General features: G+C 42.7%; 1 protein-coding gene across 2 annotated transcripts in view; it reads left to right on the top strand.

Annotated features, from left to right (window-relative positions):
• LOC148021391 (putative enoyl-CoA hydratase 1, peroxisomal) overlaps positions 1-25,752 on the top strand; it is a 91,138-nt gene extending 65,386 nt beyond the window's left edge. For both annotated transcript variants that reach the window (XM_087698148.1, XM_087698147.1), the window contains exon 5: positions 25,486-25,752. In XM_087698148.1, the coding sequence (XP_087554274.1) occupies positions 25,486-25,593 (108 nt within the window). In that variant the 3' untranslated portion in view covers positions 25,594-25,752. The remainder of the gene's footprint in view (positions 1-25,485) is intronic.
• Positions 25,753-27,484: the final 1,732 nt, after the last annotated feature.

Raw genomic sequence — 27,484 nt, 5'->3', positions numbered from 1 at the left:
AACACTAAGCACTCCTCAGGGCTCCTAGCATTTACATTATATATTCTCGGGAAGTCATAATCCCCATGTAAATCTCTATCATAGTCCACTCCATGCCTACGGGGGTAGGGCATGTATATGGGATCGTTATGCTCTTCGAGGAGTAAACTACAAAATGCAGTCCAGGCATCAAAATTGGTGTCCCAAATCCTCCTTCGCCATTTCGGCTGTGCCTCGTAGCCTTGGACGGTTTTGGGAACCAGATTGACCTTGTCTTCCCAGTACTCTTGTGGCTCTTGTCGCCACCTAGTCATTATCATGCTCCTTTCTTCCATCCATCTGTTTGCAAGTTCGTTAGCCAGATCTTTGATCTTGGCTACGACTCTTAGAGGCAGGGCCCGGTCCAGAGAGCGTGGAAAAGCAAATGAAAGCTCGAACGGCCTCTTATGTAACTCTCGCTGACGCTAGATGACCAACTCCTGGGGCCAATCTACAGGATGTGTATCATTCCTCAGTGGCATGGGCTCCTCAGGGAGTTGTCGTGGAAGTGTGCGTGCTCGGCGTTTGGCCTCCTCAGCTAACTCTTATCTCCTTTTCCTTGCTGCAACTATGTGTTCAGGTAGATCGGCATCTGCAGATTCCTCCTGTGGAATCTCGGGTTGAGGCGGACTCGGCATCCTTTGCGGCTCTTCGTTATTATCTTGCTCGAAATCCGGACCCTCTTCGACATTTCGCTCAACCACAGGGGGAATGGCTGGTGGTGGTGGTGGTGGCTGTTCCTGCTCCTGAAAACCTAACTCCTTGAGCTCAACAGTGGTAAGGCTTGTACAGCGTAGGTAGTAGAGTTGTTGCTCTTTGGTGATTCTTGTACTTGTTGGAAGCTCCCGCTCTTGAAGACCGTATCTTAGAGCTCGGGTGGTTAGCTCCAACTTTCTTTTCACATTTTCCATTGGATTATTGCCCTCAGCTTGCGTCATGTGGAGCATCGTGTTGAGGAAGGCCTGCCGCTAGGTCTTAGTGGTTATTTCTGTAGCCTCAACCCTAGCTTCGGCAAGCATTCTTTCGCATTCTGCCACCGCCAGGCGTTTGGTTAAGTCCCTTACCCTGTCAAAGTTTTTCCTTTCCCACTCCATGGCTCTCTCCTCCATTCTTTTCCTTTGTTCCTCTAGTTGGCTCGCCAGGGTGGTTACTACCTGTTGCTGCTCATTTGATAAAAACCATAACCGGTTTCTTTCTCTTAATTTCTGAGCTAGCTGTTCTTCAGCAATCCCTCTGGCTTGATCGACAATGCTGAGCCTTTGGTGCACCTCGACCAGGATTTCTGATTTTTCCTGCACCAGCTGCTCTTGGCTTTGGATTTCAGTGAGGAATAGCCTTTTTTGATTGAAAGCCATGGCCATAAGAGCTTCTACGTCTTCCTGGGAGGTCTCCAGCGCATCTTGCAATCTTTGCACTTCATCCTATAGCCGTTCTGGTTCAGCTGCTCAGACTCCTGGCCCTTCATTCTTCAGGAATTCGATTTCGCTTATTAACCTGTTCTGTTCTTCTAGCTTCCGCCACGACTGGGGCTTCGTGACATGTTCTTGTGGAACAGTGGCTTCGCCTTCCTGAACTTCCTGGTAGAGCATTTTCACTTGGGCGACCCTTTGCTGTAGATCACTGTATTGCTGCATCAGTAGCTTTAGGTTCCTTTGTTTCGCCACCAGGCTCTGCTCCTCGTCCTCGAGCCTTTGTCTAAGGCGGCTTTCATTATTTTGGGCTTCCTTCCTTTTTTCTGCTAGCTGGTCCTGCAGGGCCTTTATTTTTCTCCGTCTGTCGGCTTCCTGCCTTGAGACTTCTAGCCTGAGGGCCGCTGACGTCTCCTTTTCTTTCTCTAGCTCCAGCAAGGCCACCTTCTTCTCTTTTTTTTCCTTGTCCAGTTGTGTCAGTAGCTCGGCCACATATGCGTCGTAGTCAGTGTCGGTAGGCATGGGAGTATGGGGCATGGTGGTCGATGCCTCCAGCCTTTGTCGTTTAGGGTCTTGCCGCGACTCTGCATCTGCGGCGGTGGGCCTTTTTAATCTAGTTTCAGGCACGATTTCGGCCACCTTGCTCACTAGCATCTGCACCATGGTTATGAGCTGTGCCGTGTGGAGGGGAGGTGTGGGTTGTGCGGTGGTTGCAGTCGTAGTTTCAGCCTTTGTCGGTACAAAGGAGGAAGGAAGTGGATATAGAAGGGACTTGCCCTTGCCTACGACCACTGAAGCTGCTTCCACACTTGCATTGGCCTCGGCTTTATGGCGGGGGCTTACGGGTCCGAGTTCTCCGCCCCCATGGATCTCTTCCACAGATGGAGCATTGAAAGAGGGGGAGCGCAGTGCATATGTAGAGAGAGGGAGATTGAGGGCAATAGGATAGGTTGGATTTAGATGGGGATTCTGTACACTTGACCACATGTTCACCTTGAGGGGTATGATTGAACATGCAAAAGTGAGGAAGAAGAGACTCTATTTTTTGATGGGTGGATTTTTGCAAAGCCTTTGATATAGTTCCATGAGATAGATTACTACAAAGACTGTAGACTCTAGGGATCCCATTGAACATGATTTGGGGCATCTATGCATTGTACAGAAGGGTGGTAGGTCGGGTGAGATGCCCAAGAGGACTTTTAGACACGGGCTCTAGAACCATTGGAGTGAAGCAGGTATATCTCCTCTACTCTACCCTCTTTGGACTCCACATCGACGAGATAGAAGCCCATATCACATGAGGAGGTGATGGGGTGGAGATTGTAGGTATATTAGTCTCTATTATGCTTTATGTTGATAATATTGTTTTGGTCTTTGAGTCGTAGGAGCTGCTATAGTGACATCTTCATGCCCTTGCCGTACTACAAGGATTGCTTTATGAGTACCATAGTGGATGGTTTCATCGTGAGACCTGGATACCTCAATCTATACATTCCACATAAGATGCAAGTAGCCATTGGCTAGCTTTGGGTATCCTCTCATTGGCTGGAGATTGACAGTGGGAGAGTAGCCCACATTCCCAAACCTGAGGGGATTTGTAGACTATCCCACAAGGAGGTAGAGAGTAAGGACCACTATATCTGTAGATGCAGAGCCTATAGCACAGTCTAAGCTAGATAATCCACACTACTTCAAGGAGACACCTCTCTCAGACTAGTCATGGAGTCTTCAAACCAGTGTTTTTATAGTTTCATCACGAGAAATCCTTGTGTTTGTGAGAGAATTAGTGAGGGATTGCATGGGAATTATGCATGACATGTTGGGGAATAAAGGCTCTCGTGCCTTTTAATGTACTCGGGTGTGAACACACCCTTAGCACTTGTACTTACACATATATATTTGTCTAAAAACCTAAACTAGTACACTCGTCATTGTACTCTCACTCTTTGTCTCGCTGTTGCTAACAAACACTGATTGTCTCGATCTTCGTGCCTCTCGGTCACTACAAACTGGTATCAAAGCCAATGGCTCACGCAAGCTGTTGAGGGGTAGACCAACATGCGTAACTGTCTCATGTAACAGTCTTGTGGACTGTTGAGGAGCAGGCAACACGTGGGAAGTAGGCAAACAGATGGGCTGCGTGACAAGTGTCGAGGTTGCGCTGCATTACAGGTGACGAGGCGACCTGAATGCGACGCCAAACGATCTCTGTGAGAGGTGACGGGGTAGGCGATTGGTCGAGGGTACAGTAAGGACAACAGCGACAGCAAGCGTAGCGCGACAGGGCTGCACAACGACGTATACGCGACAAGCGATAGGCCATCCTATCACAGGAATGGGGCAGAAGGTCAATGCCACATTTTTCCGTTTAATTTACTTCATCCTATTTTCCCCTCTTTATCGGGTGCTCACATCTACAATGACAAAGTGCAAATCTGTGTCTTGAAATTTGCGATTTTCCCAAATTGGTGCCTAACACACATTCCAGTGATCTCTGGAGGAAAAATTCCAGACATTCAATGCACATGCCTGAGAAATTTTTGGGGATTCTCAAATGCAAGTCAATTTCAGTAAAATTTGGGTAATCTTGTCCCAAAATTTTGGGGCTTTTCTCGGATTTGGGAATTGTGATGTAGGACAAGACAAATTGTCTTAGAAATTGCAGGAATTTGTGACATTTTGTCTCCGAAATTTGGGTCTTTTCATGTACATGCATAAATTGGGCTGAGATTTATCCAATTTGTTGACATTGATGCACATTGGACCTGGTGCAATTTGGGGCTTTTGTTGTTTGGGAAAAATTTGTGCGCCATTTGGTCATTTTATGTATATGCAGGTTCAATTCCATGCAATTTGGACATCTAACACTTGGAAAAATTTGGGGGTTTTGCTGAGATAGCTCTATTTTGGCAAAATTGGCATGTTCTATGCACGACAAAGACAATGCTGATGTGTGGTTGATGCTTTGAGCACAAAATTTTTTGGGCTTTTGACCGTGTGTCAAATTTTATACCCTTGGGTACATGTACAACAGAAATTGCAGCTAAAATATGGGATTTTTCATGTAATGTGATGTATATACCCTAAGAACAACTGTAATCAGTTGTGGAATGCTGTAGCACATGGTTTGATGCTTCTGAATATTTAATTACAGATCTGAAATTTCTGCTTTTACGTGGTCATATATTGCTGGTTGGTACTTGTTTGTACCTTGGTCACTTGTGTGACAATTTGGGCTTGCATTTGCTGATTTTTTGGTCACATTTGGGCTGAAAATCATGGCTGGCAGCAGTGACAGCAGTAATCTCATGCACATAAAGAAGCTTGAAGGAGCAGATAACTTTGTAGTCTGGCCTAAACAGTGCTACAATATCCTATTGCAAAAGAAGTAGGCAAAGTCGATTAAGACCAAAGGGGCAATACCTGCAGATATGTAACAGGACGATGGGGATGAGTTAAATAAGCTTGCACGCTCAAGCATCGAGCTATTGATTTCTGATGCCTTGCTCTTTAACATTGAAGGTTTGGATTCTGCATTTGCTATTTGGACTCGACTAGAAGAACTATATGCACAGAAGAGTGCTGCAAGTAAAGTGTATTGGCTGAAAAAGCTTATAGATTTGCGTAAGAAAGAGGGTACAACAATATCTACTCACTTGAGTGAGTTTAACTCCATTTTCAGCCAGCTGGTTGCCTTGCAGTTCTTGATTGATGAAGAATTTAAGGCTACATTCTTGCTTTGCACTGCTACAAATTGAAGAAAGAGAAAGAAAAGGGCAAGAAGATAAATGATGGCAAGAAAGAGAAGAAAGAGGGTCAACCCAAGAAGAGCAGTGTCAAAATTCAAGAGGTGAATGCAGTAACTCATGACAGTGACAGTGAGAATGACGACTTTTGGTCTCTTCACTCTTTGGTGTACATGCTTTACTTGCAGATACAGACTATGACGTGCATACTTGGATTCTCCATTCAGGTACTTCCTTTCATGTCACCCCTCATCGAGAGTGGTTCTCTACCTATACAGGGGGTCTACACGGTATTGTCCATCTTGGGGACAACTATGCATGTGATATTGCATGTATTGGCAGTGTGCAGTTGCAGTTTCAGCATGGCTGTGTCTTCACACTTCAGCATGTACGGGGTGTACGTTAGGTCAAGAAGAGCTTGATTAACACAAGGCAACTAGATGATGATGGTTTTTATACCGCCTTTGGTGATGGAAAATGGAAGATCTGTAAGTGATCTACGGTTATTGCCAGAGGTTGCAAGAGTGATACTTTGTATCCACTTCATGTATCTAGTGTGTGACCGTGTTCTTGCCATGACCGAGCAGCATGTGTTTCCTTGTGGCATGGCCGGTTGGGACATATGACTTAAACATGAATGAAAGTGCTTTCTCGTTTCGGTTACTTACCTAGTCTTCATTATGTTGATTTTTAACATTGTGATCATTGTGTTTATGGTACACATGCACATACGTCTCATAAAAAGTCTCTTTCACTGAAATCTTCTCCTCTAGAGTTAGTACATAATCCACCCCAAAATGGAGTTGCAGAGCGTATGAATCAAACCATACAGGACAAGGTCTGTACAATATTGTCTCATGCTACATTACCCCATGGTTTTTGGGCAAAGGTTGTTATGACAATCATATACTTAATTAATGGGTCACCAAACATGTCTTTAGTTGGTTTGGGGGGGGGGGGGGGGCGGGGGGGGGGCGGGGGGGAGAGGAGATTTCCAAGAAGCGTGCTTGGGCAAGCCACCTTCATATGCTCATCTGAAACTGTTTGGTTGCGAGGCTTTTTTGCTCATTTGTCAATAAAAATGCAACAAACTTGAGTCAAAGTCATGTAAATGCATTTTCCTAGGATAGGGTGAAATGGGGTATAGATTATGGGATCCCGAGAAAAGAAAAGTAGTACGCAGCAATGATGTTATCTTTCGAGAAGATCGCATGCATAAACAGCCCGAAAGGACTGAGGAGGTCCATAGGGTTGTTTTTTGGAAAGAAATACCTTTTGGACAGCAAAATGTGCCCGTTGTACAGCTGCAAGTAGCTCTTGTAAATGGACGTGCAAATGCAGAAAATAATGCTGGAAATGATCAGCCAGCTATTGTCCATGACAATGAGCCATTACACCTGCAGGAACATCCAGGAATACAAGGTGTTAATGCTGATTTGGACGTTGAAATGCAAGGACAACAAGCTGAAAATGCTCAACAGCCAGCAAACAATGATCATTGGGTTATGAGATCATCTAGGCTATTGGATAACCTCATAGATTCATTCTTCGTGCAAACAATGTGGCTGATTATGCCATGTTGGCAGAATGTGGTGAACCATCTTGCTTCAAGGAAGCAATGAACAGATAGGACATCAAAAAATGTGATAAAGCCATATTGTCAGAAATTGAATCTCTTGAGAAAAATGGCACTTGAGACTTGGTGCAATTGTCCAAAGGGTAGAAAACACTTCCATGCAAATGGGTTTACAAGATGAAGGTCACTTTTGGTTCCTCACCAAAGTAGAAAGCAAGATTGGTTGCGAAGAAGTACAAGCAGGAAGACGGAACTGACTTTGATGAGATCGTCTCTCTTGTAGTCAAGATGACTACATTGAGAATCATTTTGGGCTCGGTTGCAGCTGAAGATATGGAGCTCATATAAATGGATGTAAAGACTGTATTCTTACATGGTGATCTGCTTGAAGACATATAAATGCAGCAGCTTGAAGGGTTTGTTGAATAAGGGAAAGAGAAGATGGTATGTAAACTCAAAAGGAGCTTGTATGGGCTGAAATAAGCACCAAGAGAATGGTATGATAGTGTTTTCACATTTATGCAATCTCAAGGTCTCCATAGAAGTCAAGTGGATCACTGCTTGTACACCAAGAAGGTAGCAGATGACAGCCTTATTATCTTGGTTCCGTATGTTGATGACATGCTGAGTGCTGGCAGGGATACTCATACCTTGGACTCACTGAAGCAAAGTCTTCATTGCAGCTTTGACATGAAGGATCTTGGTGATGCAAATCACACTCTTGCCATGCGAATACTCAGAGATAGGTCAAAACGATTACTCTCTCTATCTTAGTAGAAGTATATCTCCAAGATTTTACAGCATTTCAATATGGAGGCGGGGGGGAACAGTTGGGGTTCCATTGCCTCCATATGTGAAACTCAGTGCACAGTACATCCCTACATCTGATGATGAGAAGGCTGAAATGGCCAAGACACCATATGCTTCAGTTGTTGGCAAAGACGAAGCACATACATGTGAAGTATCACTTCATTAGAGATGTACTTGACAACAAGAGTATATAGCTTGTCAAAGTGTGTACAGATGATAATCTTGCAGACCTTTTCACGAAGGGTCTTCTAGCAAAGCGGTTTGCTCATTGCTGACAAGTGATGGGAGTTGGATAGATATATTTATTTCACCTTTGTACATACCTAGACTTAGCTAATTCTTTTCTCCTCTTAAGGCGCATTGTCTTTAGGTCAAAGGTTGTTGGAAATAAAGGGCCATCATTCCTTTTATAAGTGTATGGGTGTGAACACACCCTTAGCACATTGTACTTTCATATACATACCTATTTAAAAACCTAAAGAGATACACTCGTCATTGTACCCAGAAGTCGTGTTCACTCTTCTCTCAACTCTGCACTCTCTCTCTCTCTCTTTGTGTGTGTGTCTCTTTGTGCTGTTAGCAAGCACTGTGTGTCTCGATCCCCGTGTCACCTTTGAGCTCAAGAAGGTCCAACCCATCATAAAACAGACAAGCTACTCTACTCATCCACGCAAGGGTGGCGATTATGAGGGAAAGGTGATGAAGATATAGTGGTGTGGTGTACAAACTATTGGTGGAAACAACTTAGGATTTGTCTAGTGGTGCTCTGCACAATGAGTATGCTACATGGTGTGAAATGCTGATACAACAGCTGTAAAGATGTAGATAAGCTAAGGATGTGGCCCGCATTGTGTTTACCCGGTAGCAGGTTTTTAGCCAATGAAATGCTTGACAAGGTGGTGAGATAGTCCTAGATAGAGGTGGATGTGAAGTGGATCATAAAAGTACAATGGGATTGATACTCGCAAACTAACTGGCTAGTATTTTAGGATTAGTGAAAGAGACTATATGTTGAGGTTGTCTGCTTGTCACATGTCTTGGCTGAAGGAGCAGATGGGGCAACAGCGAGAGTCGTAGCTGCACTGGACTAGCCAAACGGAGTGGAGGCAGTTGCAGCGGTTTATGGAGGTTTCTTAGGTGGAAGATCCTGGACCTTTGTACGACACTCCTTGCTCACCTGGTTCAATATGTTGCATTGTGTGCAAAATCTTTTTTTCTTAGGAAGTTGTTGCAAGATGGATTTGGTTTCTTTGGTTCCGTTTGAGAAAGTGCATCATTCTTTAGTTGGCTTGTCTTCTCATCTTGTAAGTTCTTGCCACTGTTGGTTTCTTCTTCCGAAGAAGAGGCAACCAATCCCCTCTCCTCTAAGTAAAAATGTGTGGAGACTTTCTTGTGGATTTGATCGTTTAGCCTTGCATAATGTAAGAACTTCCACTTAAACTTGTAGAAGGTCAACAATCTAGGCAGTGAGATAATGTGCTGGATAAAATGGAACTATTTGTTGAGTAGCACAAGGAGAACGTGATCTAATTGTCATTTGACTTTGGGAAGCCAGTAGTAGCAAACTCTGTGAGTAATCGTTGATATTCGGCCAAGTTGACTTTTAGATCATCCCCTTTCTTAATGGCAAACTCTTGAAGCTCAAAATCGAGATTGATGCACGAAGTGTGGTCTCGCGTCACATAGCGGTCAATGAGATGAGTCACATAGCGGTCAATGAGATGACTCCAACGCTCAGATGCGAGGTGAAAATGTCGTAATTGAGAGTGGAACTCAAGAAGCAACCCTTACATTAACTCAACATTGGCTATAGCATTGCGGGCTCTTGATTGATGGATGTGATCAGGGTGAGCTAATTGAAGGTCCAATAGAGGCTCTATACCAACGACGAGGTTCCAAAGTCTGTGAGATTCAAGCACTTATTACATGAAATTCGAGCAAGTGGTGAAACTTGACTCGTTAAAATGTGTCTTATCCGTGAAGGTATTCTTGGTCATTGCAATAGAAGTGGTAATGTTGGGATAAGATGGATAGGGTGGGGGATGAAATACACTTGGGATTGGGTCCTAGAGTGTTCACCATTCATGCGAAAAGTGTGCGCAATGGATTTGAAGGTAGGCATGGATTGACTAGACATGGGCACGGTAAATACATAGAGAGCGTGTAGTAGAGTGATAGGGATACATGGAGTAGAAGATGGAAAGCCCTGTGTTGGAGTAACCCATGGAAAGTGTGATGACGTACCATAAGCAAAGGATGGAAATGTCTATGTTTGAGAGGTGAAAGGAGCTGTATGACTAGGAGTTGTGAGGGGGATGCCCATTACAACCAACCTAGCGGGAAGTGATGTGCTCACTTGTGGAAAGGTGGAGGGAATTGTGTTAAAGGGTAGGGTTTCCTATAACGAAGCCCCATGGTGGAAAGTGGCTTCGTTGTACTCTCGTGCACCGTGATGTGAAGTGGTAGAAAATTGTGGGGAGAGAATGGATAATGAGAATGTGCTACGAGCAAAAATGGAGGTTTCAACTCCCAGTGTGAAAGATGCGGATGTGGAGTGTAATCCAATGTTTTGGAATGAGAAAGAGAAGAAATCGAGGTGTGGATTGGAAGAGGGTGGGATGGGAGGGATTTGAGAAGAGTAGCTTACGGTGCTCAAATGAAACAAAAGATGTAGATATACTTGATGAAGGATATCTGCTTCAAGAGCCCTCTCTATTGAAGTTTACAAATAGAAAATCAATCGGATCTTGCACTACGAAAGGAGAAACAGGGGAGGGTTTTGATTCATATGACCCAAAGGGATTCTAAGAACTTGACATTGGGCTTGGTTGAGATGAAGAAGATGGGTTGCCAGTCGTCCCAAATGTCGTTCGTTATGGGAGAGGTGGCTAGCCTCACCAACTAGTCTAGATGGAGTAATAAAGCTGGTAGGAGGTGTATAATGTAAGTTCGACTGTATGTGATGTCATGGTTGCTAGGTACGAAAGGTACAATACGATAAAATACGATACTAGATGGTACCTTATGATTTTATAAGGTACGTTACGATATTAGTACGAAAAAACCTTAATTTTAAAAAAAAAACTATAGATGACAAGACACATGATTATAGTGAAAATAGGCTACAACAATGCCATTACAAAATGAGATAAATCATCATACATGATACATCATATAACTATCATAGGAGTCAAGAGTTGGACGAGTCATGACGGACTCAAGTGCCAAGAGTGGAATCTGCCAATCTCGATACAATCATCAGTGATACATCATCATCATCATCATCATCAAAGCGCTCATCAAGAGAGTTTGAAGAGGATCTCTACGCATTGGATGATGAGACACTCTCATACTCATCCTCACTGATGAGATTACCATCATCATCAAATGATGACTCCCTAGGCTATGGTTGTGTAACTGTAGGCAAGGGGGGATTGTCATCATCAAATACGACATGAGAGCTACTAAAGCCCCTCCTGTTATATATCTGCAAACCGCTCGAACTACCCCTCGTCGATCTTGGAGGGTGCCGAATGACCATTCCCTTGTTAGTAACTACTGCAACTCGAACTTGAACTCCTCTCCCACGAGCACGCTGACTGTGAGTGTCACGAGTGTTTGCTGCTATGAGCTCTCTATAGAGCTCCACAAATTTCTGTTGCTCTTCTGCATCAACCTCCTAGTGTACACTCGAAAGAGTGTCGCTTGTCAACTTGAATGTATCAACATTCACCTATAGAATGCACATAACTTGGCATAAGATTATAAATACTAAATTGTTCACTTGTATAAAATTGAAAACAACAAATTTAAACTTGACTTAACCAAAACGATTGTGAATCTTCATTTGAATGAGATAATAGACACTCCAATTTCTCTCACATGCATCCAAAGAGCAATCCTGAGCAAGGACTCTAATGTCCAAGGGCTGAAGAGTCTGTAGCACATATCCGAAATTCTACCACCTAAAGAGAGGCTTCACAAGCGAGTCTCTTCTCCAACAAGTGGGAGAAGCAAAAGCCACATCTTCTCTTTGATCCACATAGTATCCAAGCTCCTCTAGAACTGTGTTGTAGTCATCCACGGTGACCACATGAGCGAGATATGCAAGCTGGTCAGAATGCAAGCTGCAACTCCCTATCATCCATGATTGCTGGAGACTTGTACCCTTGATGTAATACTGTTGCAAATCCTTGGATGGGCTTACACATCCATGCGCTTCTCTTCTTTGCTATGCCAATGATGTGTGCATGTTGTGATTCCGTGATCACCGTGCAAGTTGGTCCTCCACTAACGTGGCTCTAAAGAACATAGCTAGCAGAAATGTCAAAAACGAAATGTTAGAAATGTGCTTCATAAGATTCTTTGAAGAGGGGATAAAATAAGATACACGGGTTTTTTATATAGGGATTTTTAATAGTTTTGACTAGCGAAAAAGGTTTTAAAGCTTTATGGAACTCTCTACATTGTTGACTTGTCACTTATATCAAATTAGTTTTTGGACAAGCTATACTCTGGTTTAGAACTCAAACATTATGATTCATATATATCATACAAAGAAAATTGAAATGAACATGTAAATAGCCTATCTATAATATGGACTGAGTATATTTGCAACATCGTGATTCTCATTTTAAAATAAATTTACAAAATGTCAAAATTCAGGATGAATCATAATATATCATAAATAACTCACAAATGAGACTAAAGTCGTATTATAATCAACTCTCTAGACAAGCTAGATTGAAAAAGTCTAATAACTAAACAAAATCACAAAAAGATCAATCTCATCCAAAATCTTAAGCCCTTACGAGTCATTACATATCATCATCATCATGTTTAACATTGCCTAATAGTTTTTCTAAAAAATACAATGTTTTGGGTTTAAACTCACAAAAAAAAAAAACGCCCGCCAAAATTTAAGAAACCATGTTTAAGAAACGTTTTGTAAGTTTCAAACTGAAAGAAATACGTTTCTTAGTTGCTATGCTAAAAAAGTGAACGAGAAGATCCATAGTGGATCCCTCGCAATCACTCATACGTAACACCTTGTAAAAGGGAGTCACGGCAATCACGATCCCATGGACTCTTTGCTCATACGTAACACCTTGTAAAAGGGAGTCACGGCAATCACGATCCCATGGACTCTTTGCTAGAACTGCTCATCGAGGCACAAGCATTGCATGGCTTTCGCCTCCTCTATCTCATGCTCATTCCACTCATTCCATAGAGTGGATACCACCCTCTAGCGGACTGTACCTCATAAAGGTGCTCCAACAACAACCACATATAAGCAAAGCGAGTTGAAGAAGGCTTTTTCAACTCAAGCATGCTATGCTCGCCATACATCAGACACACCTTTACCTTCACCGTGAAGAAGGTGACAATTGATGTAGCCTTATGCACCACCCTCTTCACCCATTGAGCTTCTCAATGTCCTCCATGAGCAAGTCCAAACAATGACTTGCACATGGAGTCCACACTATCAAAGGAAACTTGGCCTTAAGCAAATGGCCCATGCGCCGTCAATTGGATGCATTGTCGGTAATAACTTGTATCACATTTGACGGGCTCACCTACAACCACATCATACATGGCACAAAGTCAAATTTATGATACGGAAAGCTTCGGGGGGACATGAATTAAAAATTATAATAATGAAAGCAACAACTTTAAAATTTAAAAAGACGATGTATACCTCAATGATAGCTTGCCAAATGTGGCGCTAGATGAATGTGCCGGTCGTTTTGCTTCCCCTCTTGCCGATGCCTATAACCTGCAAAAAATATATGCTAAGTGGCCGTGAGATTCGAGCAACAGTACTTTGTCCATGCGGCCCGAATAAGATGAAGAGCTTTATCAATCCTCTCTTTCTCTTCATCAATCTTCTTTGTCCTCATGTCATTGCACGTAAGAGCGCTCCATTTTTCACATGGTCCCACATTGGCAATGGTTCTCACCATATTTCTTCATCACTCATGCTTTAGGACATTCAATGCAAGATTGCACTCGATCACCGTGCAGGCAATATCAATGTCTATTTGTCGTTGCCTTTCTCTAAGAAAGACAACCTATCCAAGCATATGACTAGGAGCTTGAGAGAGAGAGTCACTTCTCTTTGGTGCCGCATGAGCCTCAAATCTTTGGCTTTCGCCAATGGTAGAGCCGAAAGTGGATGTGGAGTCGGAACACCAATGATGGAGTTCTCACCTGCATCGGTTGAAGATACGCCTATATTTGAGGCGGAACACCAATGATGGAGTTCTCACCTCCATCGGTTGAAGATACGCCTATATTTGAGGCTTTCTCACAAGTAGACATAGGTGTAGGTACTGTTGCCAATGCGTCAGTTCCTCCTCTAGTAGATCCCTTTCTCATCTTGGTGAGAATCTTCTCTGGAATGTTTTGAGGGATCACCTTGCATGCGACAACATCTATCCCTTCCCCCTCCCCCCTCCCTTTTGAAAAATCTGGGTCACACCACTTCTGTAGTGCTTCTGGCAATACTTGCATGTCTAATGGTGGGAGTTTGATTTCTTTGTGTCCTCCACATGGATGGCATGCAAGTTGAAGGTCTAATGCCTGTCGCATGTCATGATGCCAAGGTGTCAAGGCGAGGCCCGATGGAGAAAAGAGAGTCGAGACTTGTCACACCAATTGGCAATCACGATAATGCTTGAAAAGGGAGGGGATGGGAGGAGGAGGAGAGAGTGGGAGCTTTAGAGACTTGAAGGCCCAAGAGGGATGGGGTAGGGAGATGATGCTTCAAGAGGGAGGGGATCGGGGGAACTTGGAAGAACAATGAAGAGGGAGGAGATGGGGAGAAGGGAGGGGAAGACGAGATGATGCTTGAAGAGGGTGGAGATGGGAGGTTGATGCTTGAAGACAAGATGGTGGGGATGAGCCTTGAGGAGAGAGTGAGACTTGAGAGAGTGTGCAAATGAGTCCCAAGTCCACAACTTGTCCCTTATTTGATCTTGGAAGGCATCTTCCTTAACTATCCTTGTACTCTGACATAGGTTGTAGAATTGTTGAACATGGTCTGAGGATCCTTTGGGGCTAGTCCTTTGAAGCTGGGCAGTTAATGTTTATTCTTCCAAGTGCCTTGTGAGAGATTCAAGGCCTCCAATGTCTGACCCAAAGCCACTAGCAATTCCTAATCTAGTGCCGATTATCTCTTCCTTAGTTGTGGTTTGGCAAGGGGAGAACTTCCCAGAACTTGATGTTGATTGAAAAACTGAAAAGGCACCAATGGGGTTGTAGCTTAAGTGCTTTGAATGTGTGGGTGTGTACATGGGTATTGGGAGTTCAAACCTTGAGTGCACTTGTGAGCATAGTTGTCAGCTACGAAAGGTACGATACGTTACCGTACAATAAAATACGGTACTAAATGGTACCTTATGATTTTATAAGGTATAGTATGATATTAGTACAAAAAAAAAAGATGATTTTTAAATAACAAAAACCATAAATCATGAAATGATAGATCATAGAATACATGTTTAAAGTGGAAATAGCCATTTCATTACAGAATAAGATGAATAGATGGAGTGACCAGCACGGTTGCATGGGCTGCGCAAAATATGGGATAACACTATAATTTAGTATATTTTATGAAAAAAAAGAGAGACCTATGTCATATGAATCTATGATGAGGTATCACTATCATCATCATCAAGAGAGTTTGAAGATGACTCCTCGGCATCTGATGATGAGACACACTCATACTCATCCTCATTGATGAGGTTATCATGATCATCAAGTGATGGCTTCCTACGTGGTGGCTATGTAGCCAAGGGGGGGATGTCATCATGAGGCACAGGATGTGAGCTACTTGAGCCTCGCTTTACATATGTCTGCAAGCCACTCGAACCACCGCTCCTCGATGAAGGTGGGCGTCGAATGGCCATGCCCCTGCTATCACCTACTCGAACTCCTCGCCCACGAGCACGCTGACTGCAAGTGTCACGAGTATCTGTTGCTATAAGCTCTCTACAGAGCTTTGCAAAAATCATCTCGTTATCTATACTCAGAAGAGCATCACCCGTCAACTGGAATGTAACAACATTCACCTACACAATGCAGTGATGCACATAAGATTGATCATTGTAAATGCTAAAGTCCAAATTGTAAAGTATAAACTTGAAAGTTCAAAGTTTAAAGATTAAAACAACAAATTTTAAAATTTAAATGTTATGGTCAAGTGTTTTAACTTTACCTGCTTCGGACTACCCATGCTCATCATAGCTCTAATCATAGGTAAGTTAGTGCGGCAATAGACGAGCCGCTCTAACTATCATCTGCTGAGCCAATTGCGAATCTTTGTGTGAATGAGAGAATAGACACTCCAGTTTCTCTCACATGCTCCCGAAGAGAATCCTAAGCAAGGACCCTCATGGCTAAGGGCTCAAGGGTCTCTAGTGCGTATCCAAAGTTTTGCCATCAAAATAAAGGCTTCACAAGTGACTCTCTCCTCCAACAAGTGGGAGAAGCAAAAGCCACATGCCCTGTTTGATTTGCATAGCATCCTAGCTCCTCTAGCACTGGATTGTGGTTATCCACAGGGACCACATGAGTCAAATAAGCAAGCTGGTCCGAACGGAACTCTCTATCATCCATTGTCGCCGATGACTTGTAGGTCGGATGTACCAATGCGGCAAAACCATAGATGGGCTTATGCATCCGTACCCATCTTCTCTCTGCTATCTCTAAAACATGTGTGTCTTTGTGATCATTGTACAAGCACATGCCTCCACCAATGCCGCTCTAAAGAAGTGAACAAGAAGGCCCATGGTGGACCCCTCACAATCACTTATACATAACACCCTATAAAAGGGAGTCACGACAATGACAACCGCACGAACTTTTTACCAAAATTGCTCATTAAGGCACAAGCGCTGCATGGCTTTGGCCTCGTATCTCATGCTCATTACACTCATTCCATAGAGGGGACACCATTGTCTGTCGGACTACACCTCATAAAGGTGCTCCAGCAATAACCGCATGTAAGCAAAGCGAGTTGAAGAAGGCTTCTTTAACTCTAGTGTGCTATGCTCATGATACATCGCAAGCACCTTTATCTTTAACGTGAAGAATGTGACAATTCATGTAGCTTTGCGGACCACCCTGTTCACCCACTTGAGCTTCCCAATGTCCTCCATGAGCAAGTCCAAACATTGACTTGCACATGGAGTCCACACAATCGTAGGAAACTCGGCCTCAAGCAAACGGCTCATGCACCGACAAAATGTATACTAACAATACTTGGAGGTTAGAGAGAGAAAGAGAGAGTTGAAACTTGAGCCTTTCAAGTTTCAAGTTTCAAACTTCAAGACTCAAGAATGAAGAGAGATGGGGATTGGGGGCCTTGCAGCCGGGGGGAAGAGAGAATCGAGATAGATACTGGAGAAATTAGAATAGGGAGATAGATAGTTATGCATAAATTAATTATCATAATGAAAGAAAGTGAAACCAATGTAAAAGGCAATGTATACCTCAATGATAGCTTGTCGAATGGGGCGGTAGATAAATGCGCTCGTCAGTTTTCTCCCCCTCTTGTCGCTATTGGACATGAGACGAGTATGGTGATGATGCCCCATTTCTTACGATCATTCCACTCGTCGGTGAGAATGGTGCAGCCATATTTTATCTATGTGGCCCGAATAGGATCAAGGGCTCTATCAATCCTCTCCTCCTTTTATCAATCCTTTTTGTCCTCATGTCATTGTATGTAACACTGATCCATCCTTCACATGGACCCACATTGGTAATGGCTTTTATCATCTCTTTCCATTGCTCTTACTTTAGAACATTGAATGCAGGATTGCACTCAATCACCTTGCATGCAATTTCAATGTCGGCAAGTCATTGCCTTTCTCTAAAAAAGGCAACCAATCCACACACATGATCGGGAGCTTGAGAGAGAGAGGATTGTCTCTCCGGCACCGCATGAGCCTCCACTCTTTGTCTTTTATCGGAGCCGGATGTAGATGTGCAACCCCCACAACCAATGGTAGAGGCCTCTCGAGCATCGGTTGAAGATACGTCCACATTTGATGCTTCCTCGTTAGTAGGCATAAGAGTTGGTGCCGATAAGCCACTTGCTCCTCCTCTTGTGGATCCCCCTCTCATCTTGGCCAGAATTTACTCCGCAATGTTTTGAGGGATCTCCTTGCATGGAGCAACTTGCCCTCCCCGTCTTGAAAAGATATTGTAGAAGCTGAGTTGCACCACTTGTATAGTGCTTTTCACAATACTTGCATGTCCAATGGTGGTTGTTGGACTTATTTGTGTCTCTCTCCACATGGATCGCACGTAAATTGAAGACCGCGTGCTTTTGACAAGTCATCGTGTCGATGAGAGAGAGAGAGAGAGAGAGAGAGAGAGAGAGAGAGAGAGAGAGAAATAAAGTTATATTAACGTCTACAAGAGGCTAAGTTGGCCTATGAGACCAAAAGGTTACATACAAAATGTATGGGAAGTTTTCCAAGTTCTAGTAAAGCTACTATCTAGTGTTATGGTGAACTAGGTGACTAGGTACAAAATGGTATACAAACTCGATACTATCTAGATGCACTTCAAGTGTAGTGTGGAACTGCTCATGGAGCGTGGTCATCTTACGATGTCCTGCATGGGCCTATCTAGCAAAGACGTGTTGAAGTGGCGGGGTATGGCTCCCGGGCGGCGTTGTAGTATCCGTTGTATCTATAGGTGATGTCTCCTGTGGCGGCGTGGACTTGTTGGGTGTGGGCGGCGAGCTCTGTCTCTATCTGTAGCTCTATCCGAGGTTACTCCTCGGGGTGGGGCCACTTGTCGGTTGGTTGCAATCCTAGTTGTAGAGGGGTTGGCTGGGGGTCTGTAGAACTCTGGGAGGGTGCGTTGCTGCGTGTTCCCAGTTGTTTGGTCCTGGACCTGTAGAAGGTGGTCCCTATGTTGGCGTAGCTCTAGGAGGAAGAGTCAGAGGCATTTTTGGTTGGGAAAGTCTAGTGTTTGGGAGAGTGGTCTAAATCCCTCCTCGAAGAGACAGTGGAAGCCGTCTCTGATCTCGTAGTACACCGTGCATTTACATATGTAATGTTCTTCTGTCTCTGGCTCCAGCTGGCAGAGTTGGTAGATCCTGTCCTCTGAGGGGGGAGAGAGTTCGCTCCGTATCTGCCTATCTCAATCCATAGGTGGTGTGATGACATACGGAGTTTCCCGATGGCACTTCCGACCCCGTGGGACAGGTGTACATTCATGTATCTCGGGCGTATAATAAAGCGATCAGGTGTGAGTGCATGGCTGGAAAAGGGGGTGAGATGAGGTATCGAAGGCTTGCCAACCCCCCAAAAAGTGCCACATAAGCAGGCAGAATGCAAAGGAGTAAAGGCGGGGGCGTAGGGAACATGGGACGCGGGATTCAGGACGTGCAGGTGAGATGGTCCAAATATGCCCAAAATATGGTACGAATTCATATGGTATGGTATCGTATGGATCATATGGTACGAAGAGTACTATACCTCGTATGGAGGCAACTATGCCTGTGAGGCATCTTTCAAATTTCAATCCTTTCTCCAAAAAAAAAAAGCAAGCCCCCCAAAAGGAGTGATAGGAGTTAACTCTTAAGGATTTCCCACGGTGGCTTGTAGGCATATGCTTGATGAATTTTTGTGAGTCAAGTACCTCATAGAGCCTTAGGATCCCTCCATGATCACCAAATTGTATAGTAGGTGTATACGGTGTGAGTGGGTTCCACAGAGTAGTATGCTTGCTCTACCATACAGCTGTGAAGTCTTTGGAAATGCAAGTATGGTTGAGCAAATCTAGAGAGGAGTCTACAGGGAATGCAAAAATACACAGAAATCCAAGTTTGGAGGAGGTGGTCTAGAGAGAAATTCAAGTGTAGGGGGAAATACATTTACAGAAACGCGAGTCTGAGGATTTGTGGAAGTCTAGAGAGAAATGAAAGTCTAGGGGAAAGTACAAAGTAAGTGCTAGAGAGAAATGTCAGGAGAATCTCCAAGGAGATATACAAGTCAAGAAAGATGCTGAAGTCCAAAGGGAAATACATGTCCAAAGTTTGGAGAAAAATATTGGTCCAGAGAAGTTTGTAGAAAAATGCTGTGAAGTCCAAAGTGAAATGCAATTCCAGAGAATGGAGAAACAATGTTTGAGGAAAATGCTGACTAAAGAGAGATGTTGGAGAGAGGAGAGAGAAGAGAGTAAGAATTGCTGAAGAGAAGAGAGGATATAGATAGATGCAAGTTTGTTGCGAATGTTGTGATAGAGGTGGGGTCAAGTGAAGGGTGGAGTGAGATGGAGAGGAATGAGGTGTACAACAGGAGAGAGGAGCAGAAAGAAATCATGCTTCTATCAATCAACTTCACATTTTACAATGCGATTGCCCTTTTTATAAAAAGAAAAGAAAATCTTCATACATATTTGGATCCAAGGATATATCTCTGGAGAAAACAAAAACCACTGTGGAGAATTGCTTGACCCCTTTGGAGATATCTTTGGAGACAACAAAGATCTGTGGAGAATCGCTCAATCGTAGAAAGTCTTTGGACAAATCTTATGTGGTCACTAAGCACAAAATTGGTGTACACAGGAGACACAATATTTAGGAGTTTTGCCTCAATACTTTTTTCCCTTTGCAGGTAGCTCCATTTTACGTGTGACCATTTTTCATGCATTTTAGGTTCACGAGATTTGGTGCTCTGACAGGTTAGCTGGTTTTCTCACTCAAGTCTGCCTTTTTATTCATCTCTCTCCACTGTTGTCCACTTCTTTTCATTGTACCTCCATTTTTTTGCTTCCAAAAGGCAGCACAACAATGTGATTGGACCAACTATCTAAGATGTTGGGAATAAGCGGCCCTCGTGTCTTTTCTATGTGCTCGGATGTGAACCTAAAGAGGTACACTCATCATTGTACCCACAAGTCGTGCTCACTCTCACTCTCACCCTCACTCCCTACTCCGCACTCTCTCTCACTCTCACTGTTGCTAGCAAGCACTGCGTGTCTCGATCCTCGTGCCTTAGAGCTCAACAAACTAGAATTAGAGCAATCAAGTTCTACACGCTTCTCGATACGTGAGGTGTGAGCCGGGTGAGGAGGCAACAGGATAGATGAAGTCACGACAGGACTGATGAAGTCTAAGTCAACCGGTTGCAGACGTGGGTGACAGGACTGACAAGGGCGTGTTGTCGTGATGGACTGTTGAACGGCATGCGACAAGTCGTGGATAGGCGACATTTGCTCTAGGTGCAAGACAAGGCACTCAAGTGCCGACGTTGACGGCGGACGTGGCAGTTGACGCGACCCGCGCGGCCGAATGGGTGTTATCAATCTTGACAGGTCAACAAACCTGTCATCCAAAACATTTTTTTTCTTCAAAATCATTTTTTTGAAACTCTAGTGTAGATTTGTGCAATCTTAGCCCAAAAGTTTGGGTCTTTTCTCGGATTTGGGAATTGTGATGCAAAGAAAGAGCATTTGTCTTAGAAATTGTAGGAATTTGTGACATTTTGCCTTCAACATTTGGGGCTTTTCATGTACATGCATAAATTGGGCTAAAATTTACCCCATTTGTTGACATTTATGCACATTGGACCCGATGCAATGTGGGGCTTTTGTTGTTTGGGCAAAATTTGTGCATCATTTGGTCATTTTATGTATATGCAGGTTCAATTCCATGCAATTTGGACATCTAAGACGTGGAAAAACTTGGGGGTTTTGCTGAGATTGCTCTATTTTGGCAAAATTGGCCTATTCTATGCATGACAAAGACTCTCAAGAGACAATAAATCAACAACATGATGAAGTGAAAATGAGTACTACCAATTCTCACAATGCTCAAGATGTGTGGTTGATGCTTTGAGCACACAAATTTTGGGGCTTTTGACTAGTACGTGTCAAATTTTATACCTGTGGGTACATGTACACCAGAAATTGCAGCTAAAATATGGGATTTCTCATGTAATCTGATGTATATGCCCTTAGACCATCTGTAATCAGTTGTGAAATGCTGTAGCACATGGTTTGATGCTTCTGAATATTTAATTACAGATCTGAAATTTCTGCTTCTATGTGGTCATTTATTGTTGGTTGGTACTTGTTTGTACCTTGGTTACTTGTGGCACAGTTTGGGCTTGCATTTGCTGATTTTTTTGTCACATTTGGGCAGACAATCATGGCTGGCAGCAGTAATTTCATGCACATAAAGAAGCTTGAAGGAGCACATAACTTTGCAGTCTGGCATAAACAGTGCTACAATATCTTGTTGCGATTGGGATGAGTGAAATGAGCTTGCATGCTCAACCATCGAGCTATCGATTTCTGATGCCTTGCTGTTTAACATTGAAGGTTTGGATTTTGCATATGCTATTTGGACTCGACTGGAAGAACTATACACACAGAAGAGTGTTGTAAGCAAAGTGTATTTGCTGAAAAAGCTTATGGATTTGCGTAAGAAAGAGGGTACATCAATGCCTACTCACTTGAGTGAGAACTCCATTTTCAGCCAGCTGGTTACCTTGAAGTTCTTGATTGATTAAGAATTTTGGGGTGGATTATGAGGGGCAGTGAGCTCCCTCTTTATCCCTTTGCTGTCACAAAATGCCTGAAAGGCCTTAGACACATATTTCCCACCATTGTTAGAGCAAAGACACTTAAATGTCTTATCTGTCTGATTTTTAGCCAATGCCAAGAATTTTTTAAACTTATCAAGCACTTCATCCTTGCTACAAATAGGCTAAACCCCTACTTTTCGTGTAGCATCATCGACAATAGGTGACAAAATATTTCTTTGCCCCTAAAGATAATCGTGGCATTTCACATACATCCAAATGTACTAACTTTTGAGGAGAAGATTTCAAGGAAAGAGGCTTTTTGTGAGACGTCTGTGCATGTTTTTCATAAATGCAATGATTACAATCCTCAAAATCAGTATAACGAAGACAAGGCAAGTAACCCAAACGAGAAAGCACTTTCATTTCTATTTGACTCATGTGTTCCAACCGGCCATGCCACAAAGAAACACTTGGCTGCTCGGTTACGGCAACAACATGGTTACGCATACTAGATACATGAAGTGGATACAAAGTATCACTCTTGCAACCTTTGGCAATAACCCTAGATTCCTTACAGATCTTTCATTTTCCATCACCAAAGGTGGTACAAAAACCATCCTCATCTAGTTGTCCTGTGCTAATCAAGCTCTTCTTAAGCTAAGGTACATGTTGTACATGCTGAAGTGTAAAGATAGAGCCATACTAAAACTTTAATTGCACACTGCCAATAGCTGCAGTCTCACATGCATAGTTTTTCCTAAGATGGACAACACCATGTCGACCCCCTATATAGGTGGAAAACCACTCACGATGAGGGGTGACATGAAAGAAAGCACGTGAATCAAGAATCTAGGTATACATGTCATCATCTATATTTGCAAGTAAAGCATGTGTACCAAAGTGTGAAGAGACAGAGAGTACATCACTCCCACTGTCAGTGTCATGAGTGACTACATTTACCTCTCCAAATTTTACACTGCTGTTCTTAGGCTGACTGTCCTTCTTCTCTTTCTTGCTATTATTTGTCTTCTTGCCTTTTGCTTTCTCTTTCTTCCATTTGTAGTAGTTACGTTTAAAGTGACCCTTCTTTCCACAATGATGGCATTCAACATCTTTGCCACATGATTTATTGCGTCCCTTGCCATCATATTTGCTCTTTTGCTGTAATTTGCCCCTAGTATGCAAAGCACTGGAAGACTTGCTAGATGCATTGTTCTGCCGATTCATCTCTTGCATAAGTAGAGCACTCTCTACATCAGTATACAACAGGATTACATTAGAATTGCTCAGAGCAGTTCTAAATATATCCCAACTCTCTGGTAGAGTGCAAAGCAAGAAAGTAGCCTTAAACTCCTCATCAATCATGAACTTCAAGGCAACCAGCTTGTTAAAAATGAAGTTAAACTCACCTAAGTGAGTAGACATTGCTGTAACCTCTGTCTTATGCAAATCCATAAGCTTTTTCAACCAATACACTTTGCTTGCAACACTCTTTTGTGCATACAGTTTTTCCAGTCTAGTCCATATAGCGAATGCAGAATCTAAACCTTCAATGTTGAAGAGCAAGGCATTAGAAATCGATAGCTCTATTGTTGAGCATGCAAGCTCATTTAACTCATCCCAATCATCCTGATCCATGTCCGCGGGCTTTGTCCCTTTGGTTTTGATCGGCTTTGCTTGCTTCTTTTGCAACAGGATATTGTAGCATTGTTTATGCTAGATTGCGAAGTTATGTGCTCCTTCAAGCTTCTTTATGTGCATGAGATTACTGTTGTCATTGTTGCCAGCCATGATTTGTGGCCCAAAAAAAAAGGTGACTTGATGAGGTCCGTTGACCTGCGAATCACCACCTGACCTTCGCCGTCAGTCACACATCTGTCAATCGCATAATGCAGACACTTGTCAGTTCCCTCCATTGATCGTGTCAGCGACCGTTGGTCCCACTCGTGACAACTCCTTGTCGCCCACTCCCTCACGCCGCGTGGTCGCGACTGTTGGTCCACGCTTCCACCCGATTGTTTCGTCAGTTCCCGCTGGTCCACGTTGGACCAGTTGCTTGGTCCTACCCGTGTTGTTGGTCACTTGCGAGTGTTTCCTCTCTCCTGTTTGGCGACAGACACTCTCAACTGCTATATGTGAGCTGCCTTAGCTTTTGTAAATGAGTTGTCTTTGATCTCGGGGGAGCGTGCACTTTGCGCTCTGATACTAGTTTGTAGGGACCGATTATGCACAGAAAATGAAGCAGACAGTCCTTATGCATAGTGAGAGTTGATATTTCAAAAGTCTTAAATAACACTAATCAATTTAGTAGTGAAGATGAAGCAAACAGAAGTCTACAAGTGCCTATAGTGGATATTTATGCAGTTGACGTTACAGGAGGATTGTTTAATATTGTTCATGTTGTGATCAGTTTCTGAGGATGACACTGTTGATTCTGGATGAGTTTATTGATCATAACATAAGTATCCTATAGTTTTCTCCATTGGGACAATTTTAGGTTATTTACTTGCAAAGTGATTTTTCAAGTTTGCAAAAGATTTCAATAGTTTAGAAGTTTCAGGTTTGTTGGAAATGTTAGCTTTGCAGGGGAGTTTACAACAAGCTGTATTACATCAACTTGTTTGCAATAGCAAGAAGATTTGTAGGAGTTTGAATACTTGTAGCAATAGGAAGTTATAATGTCCCTCATTTGTCTAAGCATATATGTCCAAGGCAATTTCAAAATGTCATTCTTAATGTTCTCATAGACTCCATACCATTGTGTGGACTGGTGCTCTGTAATCTTTGTCCTAGTATAGTTGCGCCCTTGCGGGCTGTTTTTTTTGTAGCCCTATTCCTCTTCTTCTTCCTTGTTAAAATTTGAATAGAGGCCCCTGCTAAGCTTTGGTGATATCCTTGCCCGCTCTCCACATGCATTCTTGATAGGTGCTTCAAACAACCCTTCCTCCAATCATTTTGTGGAATGTCTCTCACCCCATCTTGTGACTCGCACCATATGTCTCTTAGCTTCATCCTCGCGGTGGCATTCATTTTTATTCTATTTCACTATCCGACAATCTTTTGCTTTTTCACCATATCAATTCATTTTGTTACTCTCCTACGTCCTCAATCTCTGCCTTGGTATTATTGTCTTAGCAAAGGTTTTGATTTCTTTTGCTACGTGTGTGTTTAACTCGTTGATTTCCTTTTGTAGTACGCGTGTTTTTAACTCCTCTGAGAGAGAGAGAGAGAGAGAGAGAGAGAGAGAGTGTGTGTGTGTGTGTGTGTGTGTGTGTGTGTGTTTTCCTTTTGTAGTACGCGTGTTTTTAACTCCTCTGAGAGAGAGAGAGAGAGAGAGAGAGAGAGAGAGAGCGAGTCATTTTTGTTTGTTGCAGGAAAGAGCATACAAGTACTACGGAGAAATGAAACCTGAACAGTTTGAGATGATGCAGAAGTACATAGCTGGTTCAAAAAAGACAAACAAGCCTACAGCAAAGCTATAAAGTTAGTGTGTGGTTTTCTCTAGCACATGTTCAACTTTATAACCTGCAATTACATCTCTTGTATGTGGTAGCACATTGACTTTATGCAAGTAAACTGGTGGCATTGTAAGTTGGAAATAAGTTAGTAAAAAGAATGAAGAACTAACTGGGTTTGGTGCACCACCAGTTTGTGTTGTGACTCGTCTCAGTGCAGTCTTTTTATGCCCTGGATGTGTGGATTACTTGTTCAAGCATTAGTATATGCTTGCTGAAGTTCTGGAGTGCTATTTGCATTTAGGTTTCCTTCAGAAAATGAAAAAACTCAACATGAACAAAACCTTAACCAAAAAACATCTAGTAACCTTGTATTCACAAACTCCATGTAATATGAACTAATTTAACCAAGAATTATTGGAGCACCTCAGTTAAATAGCACCTGCATTTACGCTTTGTGTTCGATTTTGGCACTGCTTATCAAAGCTACACAAGGAAGTTCAAAACTAACGGAATAGAAAAAACACATTATCAACATAAGCTCACCAAAAAAAAAGAAAAAAGAGTAACCTTCATGTGTCCACAGGACTTAAGATAATGTAAAGCAATCTAACCAAGAACCATTGGGGCACTGCCTTTAAATTGCACAAACAGGTGCTATTGCAGTTAACTCTTTCATGTGTTTGCTTCTGTTGGCTACAAATATGTGTGGTTTCCTTAGTTGCTTTTGATGTTATGGTCAACCCATTAGTACATAGTTTAATTGTGGGAAATCGGAAATATCAAGGGCTTACAATCGGAGTTTGTGGTTTTGTCGGTCCTCGTAAAGCACGTTGGTAAAGCGGCACTTCGGTATCCTCCAATTTTTGACTTGGATCACATTGTCCATCAATATTCATGTAGGAAATTTTCTCTACTATTGATCTGGAGATGTTTATAAGGTCAAGTAACCTACTTATAGCTCTTGGAATAGATGAAAGATTCTCTCCTCTTGTAATTAGAAAGGGGCAGTGACTTGAATTGTGTGCATCCATGTAGAAATACCTCCAAAATACACTTTACTTTCCACCAAATGTTGGCTTGTTTCTCACGATGCCAAAGAACCTAGCAATTAACAACTATAAAACTCCATGAAAACATCTCATTCCGAGACTTTCAAGTTAACCAAGATGAACGCTTTTGCCTTGGTTCTGCAAAATATTGTATCCATAAATCCAAGTGCTGGCTATCAATATATTCTTATACCTAGAAAACACGACAAAGCAGATGACTTGAGTTTACAGATGCAACAAACATTGTTGCCTTATGCACACTCAACAATCACGACTTTATGTGAAGTGATCCAATAAGCATTCTCTTCAACCGAACTTTAGTGTGCCGTTCTTTTTGAAAATTTGCCCATTTTTCGGGTTGTTTGTAGATTCAAACTTCTCTTTCACACTCCTTCCTCTTCTCTTCTCCCTCACCTCAGCCCTTATAAAAGCGCAGTTCCCCTCCCCCCATCTCACCACACAAATCTGATGCTATCTTCATCAATCTCCCTCTCTTGAGCTAAACATTCAAGCCACTATCTTCTATTATCACCCTACTCTCCCTCTCCCTTCCCTTCTCTTTCTCCTATTTGTCTCCCTCTTAATTTCAAGTTTAATCATCCATATCATATCCTCTCCCTCTTCCATATTTTACTCTTAAAATTTTTGTGTACATTTCATATTGTACATATTCACATATTGAACGTATCATACTAAACGTACAAAATCGCCTTGGTTTGTTCACTAGCCACATCACCAAAGCTCTAATCTCATATGTTATTAGCCTTATTAGTAAGCCAAATAGCTAGTAGTAGACGAGCAGATAGTGTTTTGTGTAAAATCCATGGAAATTTATAGTGTTGATTTGCTACAAAAGGTAGCACTAG

This window comes from Lygodium microphyllum, chromosome 18 (assembly GCF_053477565.2).
Source record: "Lygodium microphyllum isolate KBCC chromosome 18, Lygodium_microphyllum_v1.1.10, whole genome shotgun sequence".
NCBI lineage: Eukaryota > Viridiplantae > Streptophyta > Polypodiopsida > Schizaeales > Lygodiaceae > Lygodium > Lygodium microphyllum.
Note: the sequence above shows the minus strand (reverse complement) of the source record. Positions and strands in the feature narration are given on the sequence as shown.